At 34.1% G+C, this 22,985-nt stretch overlaps 1 protein-coding gene across 6 annotated transcripts in view; it reads left to right on the plus strand.

The window, feature by feature from the left end:
- QKI (QKI, KH domain containing RNA binding) overlaps positions 1-22,985 on the plus strand; it is a 104,137-nt gene that overhangs the window by 74,167 nt on the left and 6,985 nt on the right. For 2 of the 6 annotated variants that reach the window (XM_080941821.1, XM_080941825.1), the window contains exons 5-7: positions 15,138-15,225; positions 16,554-16,853; positions 19,596-19,670. In XM_080941821.1, the coding sequence (XP_080797947.1) occupies positions 15,138-15,225; positions 16,554-16,853; positions 19,596-19,670 (463 nt within the window). Of the gene's footprint in view, positions 1-15,137; positions 15,226-16,553; positions 16,854-17,505; positions 22,817-22,985 lie in introns of those variants that run through there. The other 4 variants (XR_013975630.1, XM_080941822.1, XM_080941823.1 and 1 more) reach the window with 4 other exon arrangements.

Below are 22,985 nucleotides of genomic sequence, written 5' to 3' on the forward strand. Positions count from 1 at the left end.
AACACAGGCAGTACAGACATGTGCCATTATACTCAGTTTTATGTGGATTTGTGGGGTAGAAATTTGTGTCCTCATGCATGCTCAGCAAATAGTTCCCTAAAACTAAAAGGTGGGATTTTTGTTTTTGTTTTTAACTTGAGTTTATTTTTGTTTTGTTTTACTATATAGCTCTGGCTCTGAAGACTCACCTATTCCTAGAAGCTCAAAAGACTTGCTTCTGCCTCTACAGTGCTAGGATTGAAGGTCTATACCATCAGTGATGCTGGGCTTAAATTTGTGTTTTAAAACAACCTTAAGTAGATTTCATTCCTTTTGCTAGTAAGCATATAACAAACGATATACCACCACCACCCCCCAGAAAATAGTTCAGTATTCAAATCTAACTGCATAATAAAGATTTTGCAATGGCCACACATTATTCATTAGAATCAGATACATAGACTTGTTTTGTAAGGTAATAATGTTTTTGTTTCACATTTGTTTTGATAGATTACTTTAATCCTTTTGTTTTCTAATTTATAATAGGCCTTGCATTAAGTAGGCATGAGTAGCTTTTCTCATTTTATATATAGTATTTTTATTGTATAAGTCTATATTCATTGTATTCAGTATGTACTACAAATATACTCAAAAGTCTTTAGAGACTTATCCCCAACAGAAACTGTTATAATCCTGCCTCCTTTCTTTGAGGGTAGGCAAGAGTGGGGTTGGGGAGGCAAGGTCTCCTTGTGTAGCCCCCGCCTGAGCTTCGGATCCTCCTCTTTCCATCTACCATCTTGAGTTCTACTGTTATGGCCTGAGACCATCATGCTAGATCTCCGTAATATTTCTGTAATCCATCTATCTGTTCCCTTGGATTGGAAGAGTATTATCTTATATAATAAGAAAGTTTTCACTCCTTTCAAGTAATTCTCCCTAGTAAGTAGTAAAGTTGATATATATTTAAAATGTTAATATCAAAGAAAATCATGCAGTTTTATCATTTTACCTAAGTAAAACTGAAACTGCACCACACTAGCTCCTGAGAGTAGAAGAGGAAATGAGCTGTTTGGTTGTCTTTGCTATATAGTAAAATTTCTTTTGACATTTTAAAAATGTTAGGATTTGGGGGTAGATTCATGTACATTCCCTAATGTATCTTGTAAATGGGAGGATTTTTGTCCTCTCAAAGCCTCAACCTGTAATAGAAAGGTGGATACTAAGTTATCTCCATAGCTCTGAAATAGTTTCAAGGCACTAGGTTGCCGTGGCAGAGCTTACTTATATAGGAAGAAATAATGCCTTGTATTAAGGCTTAATACAGTGGTAGCATTATTTTAGATACTTTATAGAAGAACATTAGTATTACTTGGAATTAATTGGGATATAAGGTGATTGACTAGTTTGTGTGTGTGTGTTTTCTTCTTTTTCCTAAATGGACCTTTAAAGTAGTTATGATAACTTTTGCAAAATGTCTAAGGCATTTTGTATTTTCTGGCCAATTAGGCTCTGGGCAAAATGATTATTTATGATTTTGATTTTCTATAAATTATTTATATTAGTAATTACAGCACAGAAATTTCATAAGGCCCTTAAAATGTTAAACTATGTTCTTCAAACTAGAAAACTTGACTGTTTAAAAATAAATTAGTGTGTTACTAAATATTGTGGGACAAAGTTCTTAAAGTCTTAGCACAGCACTCTATTTACAAGTCAGCTACAAACGTCTGAGCTGTGGAATGATTCACTTCCATGTAGGACTTTTCAAATTGTGTTTTTTATTTTATCTCACAGAAAACTTGCCTATTTCATGTATTGGTTATTTTCTTGTTACCCTGATACAGACTAAAACCACCTAAGAGGAAACCTCAGTTGAGAAATCACCTTCATCAGATTAGCCTGCGGGCATGCATGCCTGGGGTGTATTTTTTTTGTTGTTATTGTTGTAGGCTTGTGGTACTAGGCATGTACCTGAACAAGCCAGTAAGCAGCATGGTCACTGTTTTTGAGTTCCTGCCTGGTGTTCTTGCATTGGTTTCCTGCTGCTGGATTGTAAAGTATGATTCAAGTAGCTTTTCTCCTCTTGTTCGTTTTAGTCTGTGTTTTAGCACAACAGAAACCAAATTAGGGCATCTCCCAATTCTGTATCAGTTTCTTTCTTTTACTTTTGCTACATTAATGTTTTCATGCATTACACATTTCTGGCTTTGTTTTGCTTTTTTGGTTGGTTGGTCTTTTTACTTTTGTGGCATAGTATCATGACTTGTTTTAAGTTCTTGGTATTTTATCTACCTACTAAAATAGTTGGTTTGGGGTTATGCCTTTAAGTTAACCCAGTTTTTTGTCTCTTACTGGGTTTCTCAAAGTTTATTTTACTTTACTTTGACTCATATCAAATACTTTTTTAAATTTATGATATGCCTCTTCCCTTTTTGTATTAGCATAAAGGCTTTTAAATACAAATAATCACTATATTAATGTTCAGAATTTCTCTTGTTTTTCTAATAATTCTAATGGTCAAAATATTTATCTTAAAGTAATTCCTTTCTATCTCGGTAAGGCTGTAGGGTCTGTAATAGTGCTCTTTTTCATCATGTCAGTAATTTATGATTTTGTTTTTCGTGATCAAATTCATTAATATTCTAAATTTCAAGTTTTGATTTTTGTTAACAGTTCTCTTTCTGTTTCATTGACCTCTGCTTTTCTGGAACTTAACTTTTTATTTGCACATTTTAAAGTAAAAGGTTAGTGATCTGAGACCTTTCTTTAATGGATAGAAATATGGTTATGCTACATATTATTACTTCAAAATATTTTCTAATTTTTTTTGTACTATTTAGAACTTTTCTTTGTATCTCATTGGTTGTTTTTAACATTGTTCTTGATGAATACATTCTCTGTGTTTATGTCTTTTAAAATATGATTATTACACTTTTCATATTATCTATTTAATTTGTTAGGTAGATCTAGGGCTCTATGCCTCACAAGTATGTCTGGCATGAACTCTACCTCTGAACTGCATCCCCAGCCTTCATTATAGCCCAGTGATATTGTCTGTTTTGGTGAATATCTCATATTTACTAAAGTATACTTGTAAATGGATATATATTATGCAGTAATTGGGTCTTTGGTTTTTAAGACTCATTTAGATAAAGTGGTTTGAATGTATCAGTCTTTGCATTGGTCGTAAAGATTCTCCTTGGTGGCACTGAAAGGGCAGGTGGACTTGGTGCACACATGCATCTATCTAACTGACAAAACCTGTCTGAACAGGATTTGGCATTAATGTTTATTGTTATGCATGGTAGCAGCTTTCCTCTTGTAATCTTGACCTTTATTCCCTCCTACCCATACTTTGGGCTGTATGGCTTTATGGTAGAATCTTCCTCCTGTTTTCTTGTTTACTCAGAAGTATTTTGAAGTTAAATATGAATGAGTTTTTAATACACATTTGATTTTTTAAAAAAGCATTAGCATTCATGGAAATCTAGATTAATATGAATTAAACAATTGATTCTAATACATTACTACAAATTTTCAGCTTAGGAATTTGAAATTTTTAGGCTGTACTGATTAATCAAGGAATATTATGAAATCTGAAAATAATTATAACAAAATCATTTTAATTTTCTTTTTAGAAATACCTGTTATCACTGTCATTGAAATTGAGAAAAAAGAGAAAAGAATATTTTACAATATATATTTTCATATTTCTCATGAGTTCTTTGCTTAATGTCCTATGAATTTGACTCATGGTAAATTGTTTTAATTATAACCAAGTTCAAAGAAGTAAAGGTGATAGTTAAGAGGCATCTGGATACTGAAATAGTTTTTTCCTTTAAGACATTCTTAAGCTGGATTGTCAATGGATTGCTGCTCTTATATTTAACTTTTTGGCCAAGTACTAGTAACTGAAGTGTATATTTTGGCTTTGTTTCTTTTGTTGAAAAAAAAATTAAAAGATGTTTAAACTTGACCAAAACGCATGCGGTTGCTGATAAGCAACTGTGAGAGAGAGAGAGAGAGAGAGAGAGAGAGAGAGAGAGAGAGAGAGAGAGAGAGAGAGAGAGAGAGAGAGAGCTTGTGAAGAGGGTGTTTCTCTCTATGTGTTTGCTCCCATTTTCATCTGAATGGGACTCAGTGCAGTAATTAGCAGTCTCTTCAGTGTCAGAGCAGAATTGCCTTTGTGCTGCTTAGCTGTGGGATAAAAGGATTGGGTTGGGTCTGCCTGTCTGCCAAACTAAGTGAGTTGCCATGGGAATTCTCAAATGTTTGAGGCGTTTACTTATAGCAATTGGATGGGTTTTGAATAAACACATAAATTACAGGTTTAGAAAAAAAGAAGCCAGTCCTCCTATAGATGAAGTTTTTGTAGAGTCCTATGACCTCATAAATTCTTGATGAGAGTGAATTGATCCCTGGTTACATGAGGCCAGTTTATTATGGCTTGTGTTTCCACCCCCTACCTCCCAAACAAATGTATGATAAGCACATTTAAGGAAGAGAGCTTGTTTGACATCTCTGGAGAAGAGTATGACCGACAGTTCTGTTCTGTATTCAGCACTGTAGAACATTGCGGGAAGAATACTTTGTTTTAATGAACAATAAGGTAGTATTTTAATACAATGTGTATGGTAAATAATGTAGTTTTACACCTATTTTATAAGTGTCCAAAGTGGAGACCATCACTTTAGTTTGTAGGATACCACTTGTCACTAATCAGTTCCAGTATGGTGTTTTTATTTTTATTTTTCTAGAAAAACATTCAGAGCTTTAAAATTCAAGGCTGTATAATTGATTCCTAAAATAGATTAAGTATTATGGGGAACCTACTGTAAGTAACTGGTTGCTGTTTCATAAGGAAAATAGTAAAATAGTATAGTAATAATAAGCTGGATGTCAGGAAGACACAGTTATATTAGGAAAAGAAGAATTATTTAGTTGATAAATGGCAAAGTAAAATGTTTTTGTTTGTTAATCTTTATTGCATAGTGTTCAGTTTCACACTGGCATCATCTGAGTAGCATCTTGTATTTCTAATATTTTGGTTGACCCATTGGTGAAATTTGACTCAGTGGCAAGTAAGGCCCTTAAAAGAGCACTCACCAGACTTCAGAGGTTCTGTATAGTTCCTTAGAATCCAGTTGTCATGAGGCTGCTCGTGCTGTTGTGTGCTGCTGAAGGAAATATACAGAAATTGGCATATACTGGCTGGTTTTCTTTTCTTTTTAACTTCTAAAATAAAATTTAATTTATTTCTGAGTCAGTTATCTTTTTGTACCACTTCACTTTTAGTTGTGTGTTCTACTTAGGGCAAGAAGAACCAGAATCGGAGTTAAACATAATTTTCTTAAGTCGTTGGCTGTTAACAGTTTGGTTACTGTTTGTCTTGTAATGCTTTTGGGCTCAGACTTCTGAAAACAAGTGGGAGCACTTCTCTGCGTACTTGGAGTTTTGTACCTGGTGAAACAAAGTGCTGTCACTTAATGTCTTGTCTGTATGTAATATACTGAACAGCTTTCACAAAGAGCTATTCCTGTAAGGATTTATTGAAGGACACCTCATCTTGATACGGGATTGACAGATTGATAGTTTGCTTTAGATAGCTTATAACTCAAGATTGGAGCTGTTAACAAATAGAGGATAATGACATTGGCTATAGAAAAACAGGGCAGTGTATTTTTTAAGAAAAAAACTTTATGATATATATCCAGTGCCCTGTTTTCAAATATGTATTTTCTGCATTTTTCAATTTTGCATGTTAAGCTTACTATGTAGAACTTCCTATGTGGTTGTTACTTAAACAATATTTATATCTCATTTCTAAATAAGCCCCACATGACTAAGTTAATTTTAGTTCTGTAATTTTACACTTAAATATATAATATACAGGTTTCTTTATTTTTGAAATATTTAAAATGTATTTAATAGAAACATAGATAATAATTTCTCAGTATATCTCCTTTAGTTCAGTTGTTTTCATACCTCCCTTTAATTTGTTTGCATGCTTTTCTGATGGTTGGTAAGTAGCCTCATGTTTGTTGTATTTAGGTAGAATATTTATGGACTATATACTGTGTTAACACCCTTGAAACTGACAAAAGTAGGAAAATCAAATGTCTCCCAAAATTTTATATTTTTTAACTCTAATTTAACTTTTTGTGACATTTTCTTTTTGGTATGTGAAACTTTTATTGAAACCATTCATAGTAAATCTAGCATTTTAATACATTAATTTTAGATAAGCATTGTAAGTTGAATTCAGATAAGTTTATTTGGTAGCATTATTTTCTAATTTAATTTTGATAATTGAATTTTAAGTTTAATTCAGAAATGACTTTCAGATTATCCCATTCATTAGTAACAAGATTCCCTTATGGAAATTAATTTTGAAACTATATTAATGAATTGTGAAGATGATTTTATTTTATTGTGCCTTTATGGGGACAGAAGACATTTATTCTTTATAAATCAAATACATCAACTTGTTTTTAGTTAATCCTTCAAGCTTCATTTTGATAACAGTAGTATATAAAATCTGAGCTTTTTGATATTAGTGCTTTAATAAGTGCTGTGAGATGGGTGATGACATTCTCTACTAAAAAAAAGAAGCTTTGGTTGCTACACTTAAAAATTACAACATGTGTATGTGGGCAAGACTAAAGGTACCATTAAATGACTAGAAAACTAGCTTTCTTCATAAACATTGTAGTAGTTTATGTAGTAGTTTCTATTAAGAAACTACTCCAGTGCTGCAGTTTACAACAAAGACTCTTACACACTGATACAAATGAGGGAAAAAAATGTGACTGAATTTCTTAATTCCTTGGTTTGGACATATAGTGTCTACTATAGAGAAGTGTTATAATTTCATTGAGTCAGATGCTTTCCAGGGTGAACTCTTTATTTTTGCTCCCAGATAATCAGATCTGTGATGATATCTGCAGTTACCACTGTGGCTAATCTGAAATTCCATTACAAACTCTCTTTTCTCTGTCTCTACCTGGACACCATAAAGACATCATAAACAAGATATTTCTCTTATATTCAGTGATTCCTTTCTTGTTTTCTGTATGAATTACAACTTTGCCTAAAGTCCTCCACCTTCATTCATATCTGATGTTCCTAGTTCCCACTCCTTTCCAAGGAGATACAGTGCACGACCATATCTTTTCTGTTGTCACAGCTCAACTGCGTCTTTTTCTTAATGGTACTTGTAGATAGAGTTCTCTCTCTCTCTCTCTCTCTCACACACACACACACACACACACACACACACACACACACACACACACACACACACATACTTCAGTGAGTCTGTTCTATTCACTACCAGTCCAAAGTTGCCTTGATACTCTTGCATTGACCTCTGAGCTATTAATCTGTGTATACAAACAGACATAAAGGAAAAGAACCTGAAGCACTATTACAGAAAGTTGTCTCAATTTTTTGTAATTACCAACTTTCTTAATTATCTTTTTTTTCCTCCTCTTTCCCCATGAGTTCTCAAGAAAGCAGATTTGGTCTGTTAGTTAAAGTATATCCTTGAAAATATTGTCCTATAATCAGTTTTTAAAGTTTCAAAAACTATAGTGCTGAAAATGTCTGATACTATATTTTATATAGATACAAAGCTATGTGTGGTAGGGCACACCTTTAATCCTAGTCTTCAGGGAAACTAGTGAGTAGGTCTTTCGGAGTTCCAGGCCAGCCTCAGTTGCAAGATTAAAAATTAACCAAACCAAAAATTAAAAATATGGCAACTCTTACTGGAAGACACCCATTTGTAATACAATCTAGGTTGGAATAAAAATACTCTTTCTCTTAGGGTAAACTACCAGTAATGTTTTAGAACCAATTTTCATAGACCTTAGTCTATTTGTAGGTCCATTTGTAGTTCAGAAATGTTTTTAAGGCTCTGGCTATGTTCTGCTAAGCAGAATTATGGTCACTCTAGCTATACATGGTGGTGTGCCCTTGGAATACCAGCATGGAGGAAGCAGAGGCAGGAGGAGCTTGAGGTTGACCTCAGCTGCATAGCCCAGAGATTACTGACCATTTTCTCAAAATGGGTCACTTGTATGTGTATGAAACTTTCTGAGACAGGCAACCTCCCTTTCTTAGTGATTTTTTTTATCAAGTCCCTCGGGGAATAACTATTCTTGGTATGCTCCACCTTTTAGTATTTATGTGTACACTTGTGTAACTTAAACACTGTTCTAGACCTTGAGGCCATACTACTATCATCTGTGGCTTGTAACCTTCAGTGGCCCTTTTGTTACATAGTACTTGAGTTTTTGTTTTGTTTTGTTTTAATGTTTGTGTACACAGATTAATAGGTCAAAGGTCAACTTGTAGGAGTTGGTTATCTGTTTTGAATTTAGGTCTTCATGCTTGGCGGCAAGCATCTTAGCTAATCAAACCATCTAACTGGTCCTCCTTGATTTCTTGTACTTTTTAGTACTTTTTTTCTTGCTCTTTTTTGTTTGGTGTTTTGTTTTGTTTGTTTGTTTGCTAATAATAGTACGCTACTAATTTTATGGGTATATTTAATATCATACTGATCATGCTGTAGTATATAATATGATGTTTCAGTACAAACTAGACATAGCACAGTGTGTATAGTTGTGGCCAGACATAGTGACTTTATATAATTTTTCCCTTTTAAGCATAGTTACTCTAGTGCTACAGGCATCACATTCATGGTGACATTGCTGAAGCCCTGAGTTTGAGCTCTAGGCTTGATACTTGCTCTAGTAGCTAACTTAAATGGTTCACCAGTGTGTTTGGTGGTTGCATCAAAATGGATTATTTACAGTGGTATGTAGTTTTCCACTTAAGAACTTAATTGTGGTGGTGCACATGTTTAATCCTATTGAGAAGCAGAGACAGGGAGATTTAGACCTCTGAGTTTGAGGTCTAGACACTGTTTCAACAAAAAGCAAATAAAGCCAACTTCCTCCTCCTCCTAGCACTACTATAACTATTGTTACTACTACTAGTACTACTACTACCACCAATAATAGTGGGGACACTGAATTTCATAAATAAAATGTTTTTCTTACCTAGAGGAATGTGTTATTTTCATCCTAAATTTGCTTCATTTTTCGATTGTGACTAAACTATGGCTTTTGTTGACGACCTAAGGAAAGTAAATGCTTCATTAAGACAGTGATGCATTTTGTTTCGGTGGCAGAACTAATACTGGTGCTGAGTGCTTATCAAGTTATTAAGACTAAGTGAAATAATAAGTGCTTAATTGGTTGATTTTTTTTTTTTTTTTCCAAACCAAGGATTATTTCAACAGTCTTGAACCAAAACGACAGTACACAAAACTCAGTCTTGCCTGACTGTGCAGTCAAGATACAAAAATGTTCAAGCCTTCCCTCAGAAGTTTTGTGATGTTTTAAGTAACTTTTCTGTTCGTTTTGAACTGTCCTTACTGATGTGGTCAGTAGGCTACATGCTGGACACACTAATAGATGTAGCATTATTTACATGTGGGTTTGAGTGTTGAAAATTCTTCTGGTTAGATAAGTGTACTTCATACGTTCTACCATAACTTGCTGATAAATTTTGGCTGCTAAGACAGATACTACATTTAACTAGAAAGTCAGAGGGACTAGACAATAGTAAGTGAAGCTTTTTTCTTAACATGCCTAGCACTTTGACTCATAAATTTGTTAGTAAAATAGCAGTTTAACCTATCGTTGAGTTGAGAGGACTTTCTGCAAAGATAAGCAAGGCCATATGGCCCAGTTGAAGTGGTGACATTCTGCAGGAGCCTTCTTCAGTCAGAAGGTTGGAAGTTTTTCTGGTGCTCAGTTTGTGAGGTTCCTTCTGTAAGTGTTCGATTTAGCACAGACGCTGCATCCTAGTAAGACTTGTAAAGGAGCCATGTGAAGGGAAGAAGGAAGTAAAAGCAATTGGGATGGGTTTGTAGTTTTATCATCCATCTTTGTGGATGAGCTTAGCACATACTATTAATCCCCTTTTAAAAACCTATGTTTACATCAGTTAAGATTTTGACACTTATATTTGTAAAAATTTGTCAGGAGAGATGAAGAATTTGAAATCAAGAAAGTTTAAATGACCTAGAAGAAATAATTGAGCATGACTGTCAATGTTTACATAAATATAAATTCACAGAATGGGATTGGTGGTATGAGAGGATGTAAACATGATCCCAAAAACTAGTCTAGGAAAATCAGGTCCTGTGGAGTGGTGGTGGTGATAAGCTACTCACTTTCTGTGTCAGTCAAGAAAACATGAACATTGTAGGCACTATTTCAGCAGAGAACTTAGAAAGGAGTTAGCTAAAGAGCTCTTACAAACTGGAAGAGGAGACAGGCATACATTAATACAGATTTAGAAGCAGTTATGGCCCCAGGGCTAGAAGATGAAACATAAGAGATTTTACTAGGTTTTACTATTATTAGATCTTAGACTGAGAAAGTTGTATTCCGAGTTGGAATTGAAGCCTCTGCTGTTTAGTCTCTGGAGCTTAAAGGAGTTAGTTGGACATAACAGAGCAAGGGAAAGTGCTGTTATTAAAATTTCTTATAACTTGAAAAGAGACCATGAGTTTGAGACTGAGGTGCAGTAGGAATTACATAATTATGTTTTAATTTAAAAATGAAAAAACAAAATTTCTTATAAAATGCTATCTTTTTTCCTCTGTTCATTTCATTGTTTTTTATTTTCCCCCATTTTTTTATATGAGACATTCAGTGTCTTATCTTCTCAATCCTCCTCCCCCACCTCTACTCTTTCACATAAACACAGAGAAGGGAATTTGGGGAGAGTTGTTTGGGAAATATTTACCAGTTATGGGAAAGCAAAACTGAAAAGGCAGGACACCATGTGTCCTATGTATAATCGATTCTCCTTTAACTAAACAGCATAGATTTCTGAAAGTAATGGGATTGTCTGTGAGAGTCATCAGATGAGTCTGCATTGTGTAAAAGTAGTACAGTTTGAAGGCTGTTGAAAGATGATAGCTCTGAAATGTTTCTAAGCAAGAGCCTGTTCAGTTTGGAGGCTGAAAGACACTGTAGCCTATTCTAAGGGCTTTGAACTTGATGTTTGGTTGAAGAAAACATTGGAAATGAGACTCCAAGAAATCTGTCTCCATCTACCATGTAGATCCTAGGATTGAGCTCAGGTTGCCATGCTTGGCAGCAAGTACTCTTACCTCCTGAGCCGTCTTACCAGATTTTAGTTCTATTTTAAATCACTTACGATATTAATAAGTAAACATGATTTTCTTCGTTTTTTAAAATTTGAAGTTTTTCATGAATTCAGAAGATATTCTCACATAAAGGTATGTGGTAGTGCTGAATGTGGTAATACCAATGTAATGCAATAATGGTAAAAGCCTGAGGGCTCTGACTCAGGGATTCTGCTTTAAGAGCTTGTTCTGTATTATGACCCTGTAGAGATGTTAACTTATCTGAGTCTTGGTGATAATGTATCCAGTATCATAGCTTTATTGTGAAGCATAGTGCTTAGATGATAAAGATTTCATATTTTCTTCTAATAAAGTGAACAGCATTGACATTTTCATACTTTACAAGGTTAAAATCCTTTTAGTCTCATGGTATTTGACCTGTTTATTATGTTGATATAGCTTGTTGACAGACTTAAGGACATGCTGCACCTCATTGTAGCATATGCATACATTTAAATATATATTTACATGTACCCATCAATCTGTTATCCACAAGTCCAAAAAGTTCAGAAAATTGTGTTTGTACCTGTTTATTCTACTTAGTATATATGTTTTGTTATATATAATATATAGATAGGACTGCTGTAAGAGATTTCTCCAGACAACAATAGAGAGACTATATTATCTATGGTGTACTATCCTTTTATAAATTGAAAAATCTCTGGTACCTCAAAACTTGAGATGCCATGAGTTCTAAACAACTGTTAACATTTTCAATCTTGTATACTTCAAAGGTGATTATGCTGTTCTTAGTGTTCTGATAATCTTCGCATTTCTCATGGAATTCATCTGTCTTATGACTTAACAATACCACTTCTAGATACTTATTTTAAGTCAAAATTTAGATTCACATCAAAAGCCTGGGAGAATTTTCAGAGTGGTTATATTCACAGTGTAATCTCAAACTAGAAACAAGCAAAAGATTATAGAATGAATAAACAATGCAGCACTACTTGGCCATTTAAACTTTCTGCTGCTCATACAGCACAGGTCACTATTATAAACATTATGCTGAGAAAATTTGAACTTTATTGAAATTGCATGTGGTACCATTCTTCTAACTTCTAGAACTGAAAAGCTGTACTGTGGTTTAAGAGAAGTCACACTAGTGTTGGTGCTTGAATTTACAAGGAGGTTTTGCTGTTGGAAATACTATGTTTTCATGTGTGTTTATCATAACTGGCCAAATGTGTCACTTTAAATATTGAGATTTCATTGCCTGTAAATTATGTCTCAGTTTTTAAAATGATATTAAAGGTAAGGTAAATTAAAGTAAAACATTAAGGAGATTGAGGACATATCACAAAATGTAAAATATAACTTAATGACATGATTTGGGTTCTTAAGAACAGTTTTTTTTTTTTTTTTTTTTTTTTTTTGGTTATCCAACCCCACAAAGTAATTATCACACCAGATATGGATAATGCTGGTTTGATAAAAATACGTTGTAAAATACCTACAAGGTCTACAACTTGAGGATGCTATATCTGACCAATTCTGAGAAGAACTAGATGAGAGCCTTTACATCATGGGATAAAACTTTTTGGCAAGTAAATATGCTAAATTTCTGTCAAAAATGGGGCAGTAAAGTTGAAACAACCACTTTCACATGGAAATAATTCTGTCATGACCTTCATTGTCTTGGTAATTAGTAAAACCTGCAATTTAGCTCTCTTTGAATAAAGAGCTTAATAGGTGGTATGGTCATAAAGATAATAAAGCCCATTTGGAATGTGACAGTTTGGTTTTAGATTGTAATTCTGCCACATAACTCCTTTGGTGTGGGGACACCATAGCCTATTGATGCTGTGCTCATAGCTTATTGATGCTGTGCCTCTACTGCGCTCACACTGTGAGTTATTGTTATACTATCACTTTGGTGGGTAACACTTGCTGGCTTAGAGTTTTCTACTTAGTCCACTGCAGTGATCTCTGCCCCGGTTTACTGTTCTGGATCCTACGGAAGAAATTGCCACATGTGTATATATATTGGTGGGAACACATGGGTGTTTTCTATCATCTTTCTCTTGACTATCCCCATAGTTGACATAAATCACTTCTTAATAATAATGAAGTCTAATTCAGACATGTTTTCTGCATTGTTTTTTTGCAGTTTCTTCCGTTTTAGATTTTTGATGGAGGTAAAGTTGTCCCTCACTCCCTGATACTCTCAAACTTGAGCAACATCTATTTTTTAATGACTGAAAGTATGCCTGTTGCTTTAAGTTTGTATTTCATTATTGCATAGATTAAATTCAAAACAACTGTTGATAAATTTTAACTTGAAGTATTAATATTTTTAATGAACAATTTTACGAACTTTAAGAAAAACAAATCTCAAGTTCCTAACTAATAGTAGCTTACTTGTTTTATATGTAGCCAAATAAGCCATATTTATTTTATTTCTATATAGATTGACGAGGATCAAGGAATAATTAACAGATATGAGTATCTACATTATTCTATTGCAAAGGAAACTTTAAAAGTTTCTAGTAGTACATCAAATGTTGATTTTGTAATAGTTTCACTTATATTTTTCTTTAATTCTGTGTGGTTATTAAATACCCACTCAGCAATTCTGTTTATTACAAATTACAGTATACCAATACCTATTTAAAGATCTTTGTGTTGTTACACTTGTCATAGAAATAGAGGACAGAGAAACTTGCATGTGTCTATATCCCTTCTATATTTCAAATGTCAAGACTAGGTATTGTATTAAAGCACAGGATGCTTAATTCTATAATCTTTTTTTTTTTTTTTTTTTTTTTTTTTTTTTTTTTTTTTTGTTCTATAATCTTTAAAGGACAAGATTGCTGGTACATTCTCTCTACCACTTTAGTTAAAAACTTGTGCGTTGGAAGTAAAATCACAAATTTGATTTCCTTACCAATAAGTTCCAGTGAGGTTTAGTGGTGTGCACCCTTAATTCCAACACATGGGATACATGCAGGAGGATCTCTGTGAGTTCAAGACCAGCCAGGGCTTAAACTTTAAACAGGGCTTTTGGAAGCCTGTCTCAAATAACAATAACATCATCACCCTTATTATCATCATCATTCTGGGATTAGTGCATGGGTGTTAGGTAGTGATAAATAACAAAATTGAGACTAATCTAATAGAACTTAACTTTGGGAGTGGTTAAGTTTAACAATTGTATGGCTGAAATTATAGAATGGAGGGGTTTGGCTCCTGGAGAATGCAGCATGTTTGTTTGTTTTTGTTTTTTAAATTGAAGTCACTGTGAATAAGTAGAGCTTGGAAAAGGAAGAATATAGGAACATGTAAAGAACATTTAGTAGGCAAATGGGAAGATACACCAAGACATTAACAGAGTTAGTCTGGTCTATTGCCTTACTAGATATATGTGAAAGAGTAAGTTAATGGGCTCACCTTGGGGTGGTAGTTCAAAGAGGGTTTAAATTTTTGTTCAGATAGTAAGAAATCAGTTTAGAGTTTAAGACATGAGTATTACAAAGCATTAAGCTAGAAACTGTGTTTGGGAAAGTTTATTTGACCCTTGGATCTAGATTGGGTTTTTAGATTGTATATGTACTAAATGACAGTCACTACTGTCAGCTGAATTAAATAGTTTGAGTAGTATAGCAATAAATAGTGAATTATTAAGAGTAGTATTAGTTATTGGAAGAGGGTGAAACCAAGGTGTAGCCATACTAGTTTATAATTTTAGTTAGTCATAGTGCCCGTTTCACTTGTGTTGGTAGTAAATTATACAGTGATCCTAAAGATAGAGGGCCAAAGATAGTAGCACTTGAGGGAAGAATCAAGAGCAGTAGCATAAGAAACCAGAAATGTTTAGAAATTCAGTGATTGCTAGTTGATATTTGTAGATCAGAGTCACATGGTATGTATCTTTTAGTTGTATGTAGACAGTCAAATACTTACTGCTCTTGTTTCCCTTGTCCAGGCTGAAGGAGAAGACAGCCTGAAGAAGATGCAGCTGATGGAGCTTGCAATTCTGAATGGCACCTACAGAGACGCCAACATTAAATCACGTAAGAATGACCCTGGGGCAGGATTACAGCTCCTGGTGTGTGTGTGTGTGTGTGTGTGTGTGTGTGTGTGTGTGTGTGTGTGTGTGTGTGTGTGTGTGTGTGTACCGCAGCATAAAACCAATTAGAGTTGAAGTAACTGATAAAATGTACAAAGAGGGCCATTTTATTTAATGCTTCTGTTTAACAATGGTCTGCTTAATTTTATTTTATGTCAGTACATAAAGTTTGGGATTGCAATTCTTCTCTTCTGGTGAAGGGGTTCAAGAAATGTCCTGCTGCATTAACTATCCAGTTAAGACCTTAAAGCTTTTCATGACATTATGTAAAAGACAGACTTTTGAAAGCTTTTTTATTTGAAGTGTAAATGAAATGGCCCTGCTGCTCAAGTCTTTTCTTCTTGCTTGCATGTTTGCACTTGTGTTGTTTGCTATTTAAGTTCCTATGTGAATAGGAATGAGAGATAACGATAACTCGAGAACTTTTCAGACTAGGTCCTCCCTTTCATGGATTGTGTCATAATTGTGTAAGCTGTGTGAGAGAATAGTTGATGGTTTTGTTTTGTTTTGTTCTTTGTAAAATGTAGTTTAAGATGAGTCATGGTTTACATGTCACTTATGTGAACATATTTTGAGCATGTATATATATCTGAAATTGAATTTTAAACTCATAATCAAAATTCTCAAAGATAGGCAACCCAGTGAGTTTAGCAATACTTACTTTATAAATGGTTGTCTTTGATTTCTTCCTTATAGTCATGGATTTAGCAAAGGACTGTTTGTGTATTCTTCTTGTCATGAAGTAATTCCTAGCATGCTGGGAACATGTACATTTAGTGTTTGCTTACCTGACTTATCCAGGGAGTTTTCCTTAAACTTGAAGCCAAAGTTGTGCTTTGAAGACACACCAGAACTGGGTCTGTGGACTCAACTTAGTAGTTATTTTGTTGCATCTTTTAATTGGAATGTTTTCTTGTGTGTGTGTATGTGTTTTGTTTTTTTTCCTTTTGGGTACAGTTTAGTCTCACAAAATGTTATAAGTGGATATATTAAAAATATGAAAAGTATAATAATGGGCTTACTCTTTTTTTTTTTTTTTTTTACAGTGAGTTTTATTTTTGCATTTTGTTAATCATGTTGGGGAAGGGGAAGCTGATTGCCCTTGGTTGGTGTGCTTTGGCATATCTGTGTGGTCATTGCATGTACTAATGATTTCCTTTTATTTTTCTTCTTTCCTGCTTTTTCCTTTCTTTTTCCTACTTCCCTCTCATTTCCTCATGTTTTATTACTGCTATCCCTATACTTCTTTCTAAATTTCTTTGCTTACTGTAGCAGCCCTTGCCTTTTCTCTTGCAGCAACTGCCCAGGCTGCTCCAAGGATCATCACTGGGCCCGCGCCTGTCCTCCCACCAGCTGCTCTGCGTACACCTACGCCAGCTGGCCCTACCATAATGCCTTTGATCAGACAAATACAGACCGCTGTCATGCCAAACGGAACTCCTCACCCAACTGCTGCAATAGTCCCTCCAGGGCCTGAAGCTGGGTTAATCTACACACCCTATGAATACCCCTACACGTTGGCACCAGCTACATCAATCCTTGAGTACCCCATTGAACCCAGTGGTGTGTTAGGTGAGTATGATTCCTGTATTAAGTGATGAATGCATTCCTAAATTTTGGTACCCCAGACTTTGAAAGGATATTTACCAATTTCAGAGACAATGTAAGTTTTGACCAGCAAAAGTTAAAAACTAAACATGGTCTTATTTCCTCACTAGAGTTCTCCCATTAAGTAGTTACACCTTAATTTGGGTTAATTTACTTTAATATCTCAGAATCACTGTAGGATTTTCAAGAGATAATTTCTTAGGTGACTAAACTTGTTCTTGAGTTTTATTTAGGCCATTCTTACTCCTTTGTTCTAATGGCAAAGCTCCATCTCCCCAAATTATGTTTATTTTGTCTCAGAGATTGCTTGGTTCTATCGATATATTGAGATTTTATTAAAATTTTTATTTGTGTGTGTTTAAATATTTATGATCACTTAAAGGATGAGGTTAATAGTTACAGTTTTTAAGGGTTTTCAGCTTATATCTTTTAAAGTCATGGTCAACATGACTAATATTTTATAATTTTCATACTACTGTAGACTAGGTGACCACACACCAATTTAGTAAATTCAGTCATGTTGGAGGCAAAAATTGAAGTCATATAAATTTATGCATTTACATGATCAAAAAGCAATATTCTTGAAAAAGACATTACTGATGCCTTTTTTTTATAGAGTGGATTGAAATGCCAGTCATGCCTGATATTTCAGCCCATTGACTTGCTGGATGAAGGACTAGAAATACAGCAGCTGTTAGAACACGACCAGTCAATGTGGAAAACAAAACAAAACAAACAAACAAAAACCTGTTTCTGTGCAACCCCACTGTTTTACCAGACAGAATTTGAAATGTTTTTGTGTATGTCCTTGGTGCTGTGTGCCTGCTGTTGACTCCTAGGACTTTGATCTTTTAAAGGTTCCCTCCTCCCATCCCATCCCCCACCCCTGCTTAATATTAATTTGAAAATCTTTAATGAACTTGGACATTGAGATTTAAACTTGAAAATTCATTGTTCATTTAAAGAAAGCCACAATGCTCTGTATGTTATCTGTGTGTATGCATGCACTTAGGTGCCTTTTGTTTATAAACATACATTTTATTGTACATGTCTTCTGTCTAAATCATTGTGTAAAATAATTATAAGTTGGAATTCTACCACCGAAATGTTAGTAAGAGGCTGTGTTCTGTTGCACATTACTTGAAGCATTTTTTTAAAAAATAACATGTAACCTGTAACCTTATTTAAGTTTTCCTTTCTATTAATACTCTGTTCTGTGGCCCTGTGCATGCTCCTTCCCCAGAACTCCTCTCTGCTGCACTCACAGCATCTGTCACTGAGGAGTTAGGACTCTCAGCGTCCAGCTGCTGCTCCTGACAGTGCAAGAGCTCCTAGTTTTACCAGAAAGAATTAATTTCTATGCAGTCTGCTTATCTAAAATGAAAAATAGGTTTTCAAACAGTTTACTGCTTAGAGACAGCAAGAGGCACTGCTGTAAAATTTCTCCATTGTAAAGCAACATGTTGTTTTGGCTAGGACATTTATATATATATATAAAGATTTGACTGAAACCAACACTACTAAGAACAAAATATGCGGATACCCAATTAACATTGTCAAGGTTCTCAATAAGTACCAAGTATTATTATTATTATTATTATTATTATTATTATTATTATTATTATTATTATTATTATTACTACTACTACTACTACTACTATTACTACTATTATTAATTATTATTTCTTGCTTTGCCACCTAAGCAGTAAAACTATGATATTGTCTCTTTGGAGAACTGATGAAATTATTTTAAATTCCCAAGTTACAGTAAATTTGCACACAGATAACATGCATGTTTTATATCAAGTCTCACAATATTTTAAAATAAGCAGTGCCCTTCAAAACAGATGCAGACATATGTGTTGGTGGTAGTGAGGAGATTGTTATTAGCATCAAATCTTCATTGATGACTAATGTTTAATTCCCTTCCTTTTATCTTTAGGTATGGCTTTCCCAACGAAAGGCTAAGAATTCAAGAACGGTCTTAACCGAACCCTCATCAGATCTGAATTTAACAAATGCTTAGTCTCAGCAGCCTCCGGGAAAAACCTTAGCCTAGCAGTCAGTGACTTACTTGCACTTTTTGCACATAGATATAAAGTAAAATGATGCTATTAATTTGGATTAGTCTGTAATACTGCAAAGCAACGGTAATTTATAAAGGAGTGTTAGAAGTATACTGACTGCTAAGTGTACTGTACTGTTTGCTTTACTAATCACCTAATTCATTGCAGCTCATACTTATTGACTCAAAAGTTTAAATCCACAATCTGTAGGCTTTAAGAGTTGCTTTTTAAACCTTTTTTTAAGTGATAAAACTCTGAAAGTTAAGGTTAGCAAATAATTGTCAGTATTAAATGTGGCATTATTTAAGTAGTCCTGCTGCAAGAAAGGCACTTCAGTGAATATGTGACTAGTAAAGCTCAGACATGTTTGGTTCTAATAGAGCTCGTGAGATACTGTGACTTGGGGACTGTAAATGAAGGGGTGAAGTAGGTAGAAGGCCAACCTGTTTGAAATGAATGCAATATTGATAGATACATATATACATGACATACTACAGTTGATTTTAAAACTACTGTGCCTTAACGTGTTTCTTAATCTTTTGTAGTAAGTGAACATTTGAGATCCATTTTGATAACCTACTGTCAATGTTTCCCTTATGTATGTTTTCTAACTTTGTCTTGGTAATTGCAATTTAACTAGGTGCGGTGGCTACTAAAGTTCGAAGGCACGATATGCGTGTCCATCCTTACCAAAGGATTGTGACCGCAGACCGAGGTTAGTGTAGTTCTGCAGTTCTTGTTTATAAGCAATGTGCTGGGTGTCCATAAAGTTTGCATCACCAAACCTGATGGAAAAATGTAACTGTTTACCTGCACACTGTTTTCTTTTTCTTCTCTAAATTAATTTAATAATTAATTGATTTAAGGTCGGTTTGGTTTTGTGGGTTTGTTAATGGTTTTGTTTTTTGGTTTGGGTTTTTCACCCCTCCCCTTTATATTTTAATTTATTAAATCTTCTATTACTTTGTCCTAAGATGTATTCCAGCTAAAACATTGGAAAGCTATTCATTTTTTATATTACCATAGCTGATTTTATTAATAATTGTTGCTAAAACTTTTTCTTTAATTATTCTGAACATTTCGGTTGGTACTGCAAAATGAATTGAACAGATGTTTTTATGAGAGAAGTAAAGAAATTGCTTTCATGTAATTTTGGAGAAAACTGAAGATTTAGTTTCCATTTTTCTATATTTAAGGCATTGAGCCACTGTATAAATGTGAGGGTATACATGTCAAGTACTTAGCTAAGGCCAACAGTCAGGATTGGGAAGATAATTTTCATGGAGGTAGATACTTTATGAATAGAAAATGAGTTTTCTCTATTTTCTTGCCAAAATGGATCCTTTGAGTTTTGTCATTTGCTGCTAAAATATAGTACCCGAAGGTAAACTACCCTGAAGTTCTGTGGTATGTGAGATCCAGTTATTTGGATATACTTTTTGACTAACCTGTGACTGGAAACAAGTCTTCATTTTTCTCATTTTCATATTTGTAACTTGTGCCCTAAATATGCCCTGGGACCCATTTTTAAGTTATTTATGATTATTTGAGGAGTAGTAGTTTTTGACATTGATTTACTTTTTTGGGTGGTTCTTTGTTAGTTTGTTTTTAATTGCAAGATTGGAATCCCAAGCATAGTAGGAAAGGAGCTAACTCACTTGACATGGTTCCTCTACTCATAAATAACCACCATAAATACTGCACACAATTGCTTTGTATATTAGAAATAAAATATCCTTCCAAAGACATCAGTGATACATATTTAGTATCATATATACTAAAAGAATCTTGAAAACTGTAGCTAACACATACAGTTTTTGTAGTGGTGGTTATTCAGTCAACAAAGTCTGGGAGCATATCCATAACAGTAATACTACAAGCAGTCATGCCAAGTGCGAGCATACCAACCAGTCCATCAGAGTCCATGGAGCTGAGGAACTTAGATGGGGAAGGTCACTTGAGATGTGAGTAGTCTCACACATAATTGGACTCTGTATCATACTGCTAAAGACTAAGATAATTATCTTACAGAGTGTTTTGATTTTGAAACAACCCCCCCTTTGGGTTTTTCCCCCTGTGTTTCTCTTAGATTTTTTTTTTGTTGTTGTTGTTGTTGTTAACACAATAATCCTTTCTCACGTTGTACTCCAGAGCCTTCAGATAGTTGAGAATATTAGACCAAGATCTTATTGTATTTGGAAAATGACAACACATTCCATGCATGGCTCATCTGGAGCTGTGTTTACTTTGATTAGTTCTATTTGTGTTCAAAATTGCAGTATCAGCAAACCGAAACTTCTTTATTTCCCCTGCTCCATCCCAACCTTTTCCTTTCTTTTTCTAGAAACAGATCACTTATACACACGATCACCACATGTACTCACTGGGTCTAAGGGAGAGGACTGAAGCCCTTGACTTACATTATTTTATGATACTACTGTTTTCTCAGTTTTTTTTTAATCCTTTAAGGAGAAGATTATTATTAGCATTCATTTGATGCAAGGAAGCAGCCTGAGGACATATAACCATGTGAGCATTTAGAGTAGTTGCATGGTTGTTGACAAATATCTAGTTGCTTACTAAAAACAAACCCATCTCCATACTTATTTCAAAACTGGTTTGAAACTTAAAGACCAACTGACTTTATAGTTGTAACGAACTATAAGTGATTTTTGCACAGTTGACTTACCTGTGTGTACTGTAGGAAGGAGTCCAGGACGTGGCAGAGGATGTATTTTAGATGTACTGGATATGATGATGTACTTTGTTAAATAATCCACACTCAAACATAATCAGAAATTATCCAAGTGATGATTTGACATAAACCATTACTTACACAAATTTAAGACTTTTGAACAACATTTTTGTTTTTGTTTTAAATTTAAATAAAATTCTGCTTCCTTTTAAGAAATTCAGGGAAGATTTGATTATATTGAAGATAAAATATTTTTGTAGTATTTATAAACTGTCCTAATTGATAGACTATAGAAAGCATTTTTGTCATACAAAGGTAAATAGGTCTATTATATAGAACATTTAAACCCTGTGAACATTACACTTACTAGGTTCGGTTTATGAAGTGGCGTAGAATCTAACCTTGCACTGAGCATCTTTTCATTCACATCTCTCCTGCCTTTGTCTCAATGGCAACAGTACAGAAAATTCTGTCAAACCTCAGAATATAGTAGAAATAATTAAGCTGTTGAATGAGTCTTAAAAATTATACTACTGTTAAGTGGACCAAGTTGGGTGAAGTAGAATGTGAGAGGTTGATTAAAGAAGGAGCTACTCAAGGACATTTGGAGTGATAACTTTTCCACTTGAGAACTACTTTATGTTTTACTGTAATTTTTTAAAAAATTTTTTGTTCTTTTTTGTTACTTTGCAAAAGAAAATAGTATTTACAGGTGGCTTCTTTTAAAATATAAAAATATAAAGCAGGAATGTATATGAAATGTCAGATTTTATTGTATTTGCAGAGTATTAGCTTTGAAATTGAATAAAGAAAGCTGTAGTTTTAAAATGCCTTCTTGGTATCAGTTAGAAATTTCTTCTATTTTTTATGTACTTAGAGTTCTTTGAGGTATAGAGTTTTAAATGGCAGGATTTTACAGTGTTTACATACAAGTGCATTTTATAAGTGTTCTATATGTGTAAATTAGTATTTTCAACTGGAAAATGTTGGCTGGTGCAGAAGGCCTGGCCTTTTTCTGGTTCCCATGATGTTGCCTACACTGCTAGACTACAGTATTGCTTTGTATCATGAGGCCAAGAAATTCCATGTTGTTTGTAAATAGAATAATTGAAAAAGCAATAAACATTTATTGAACAAAAGAAACTTTGTTTGGCCCAGAGTTTATATTGAACCAAATTGTTCATAGCAATTTAAATTTCTTTAGATTCATTTCTGTTGATCATCAGTTATTAATAATCACATCCATCATTAATAGTTGCTTTATTGCTTGCGTCTGAGAGAATACTAATGCTTAATAGCAGTCAGATACTTATAGCTGCACTGACTGTTCAGAAT

Source organism: Micromys minutus (genome assembly GCF_963924665.1).
Source record: "Micromys minutus genome assembly, chromosome: 30".
In the NCBI taxonomy this organism is placed as follows: Eukaryota; Metazoa; Chordata; class Mammalia; order Rodentia; family Muridae; genus Micromys; species Micromys minutus.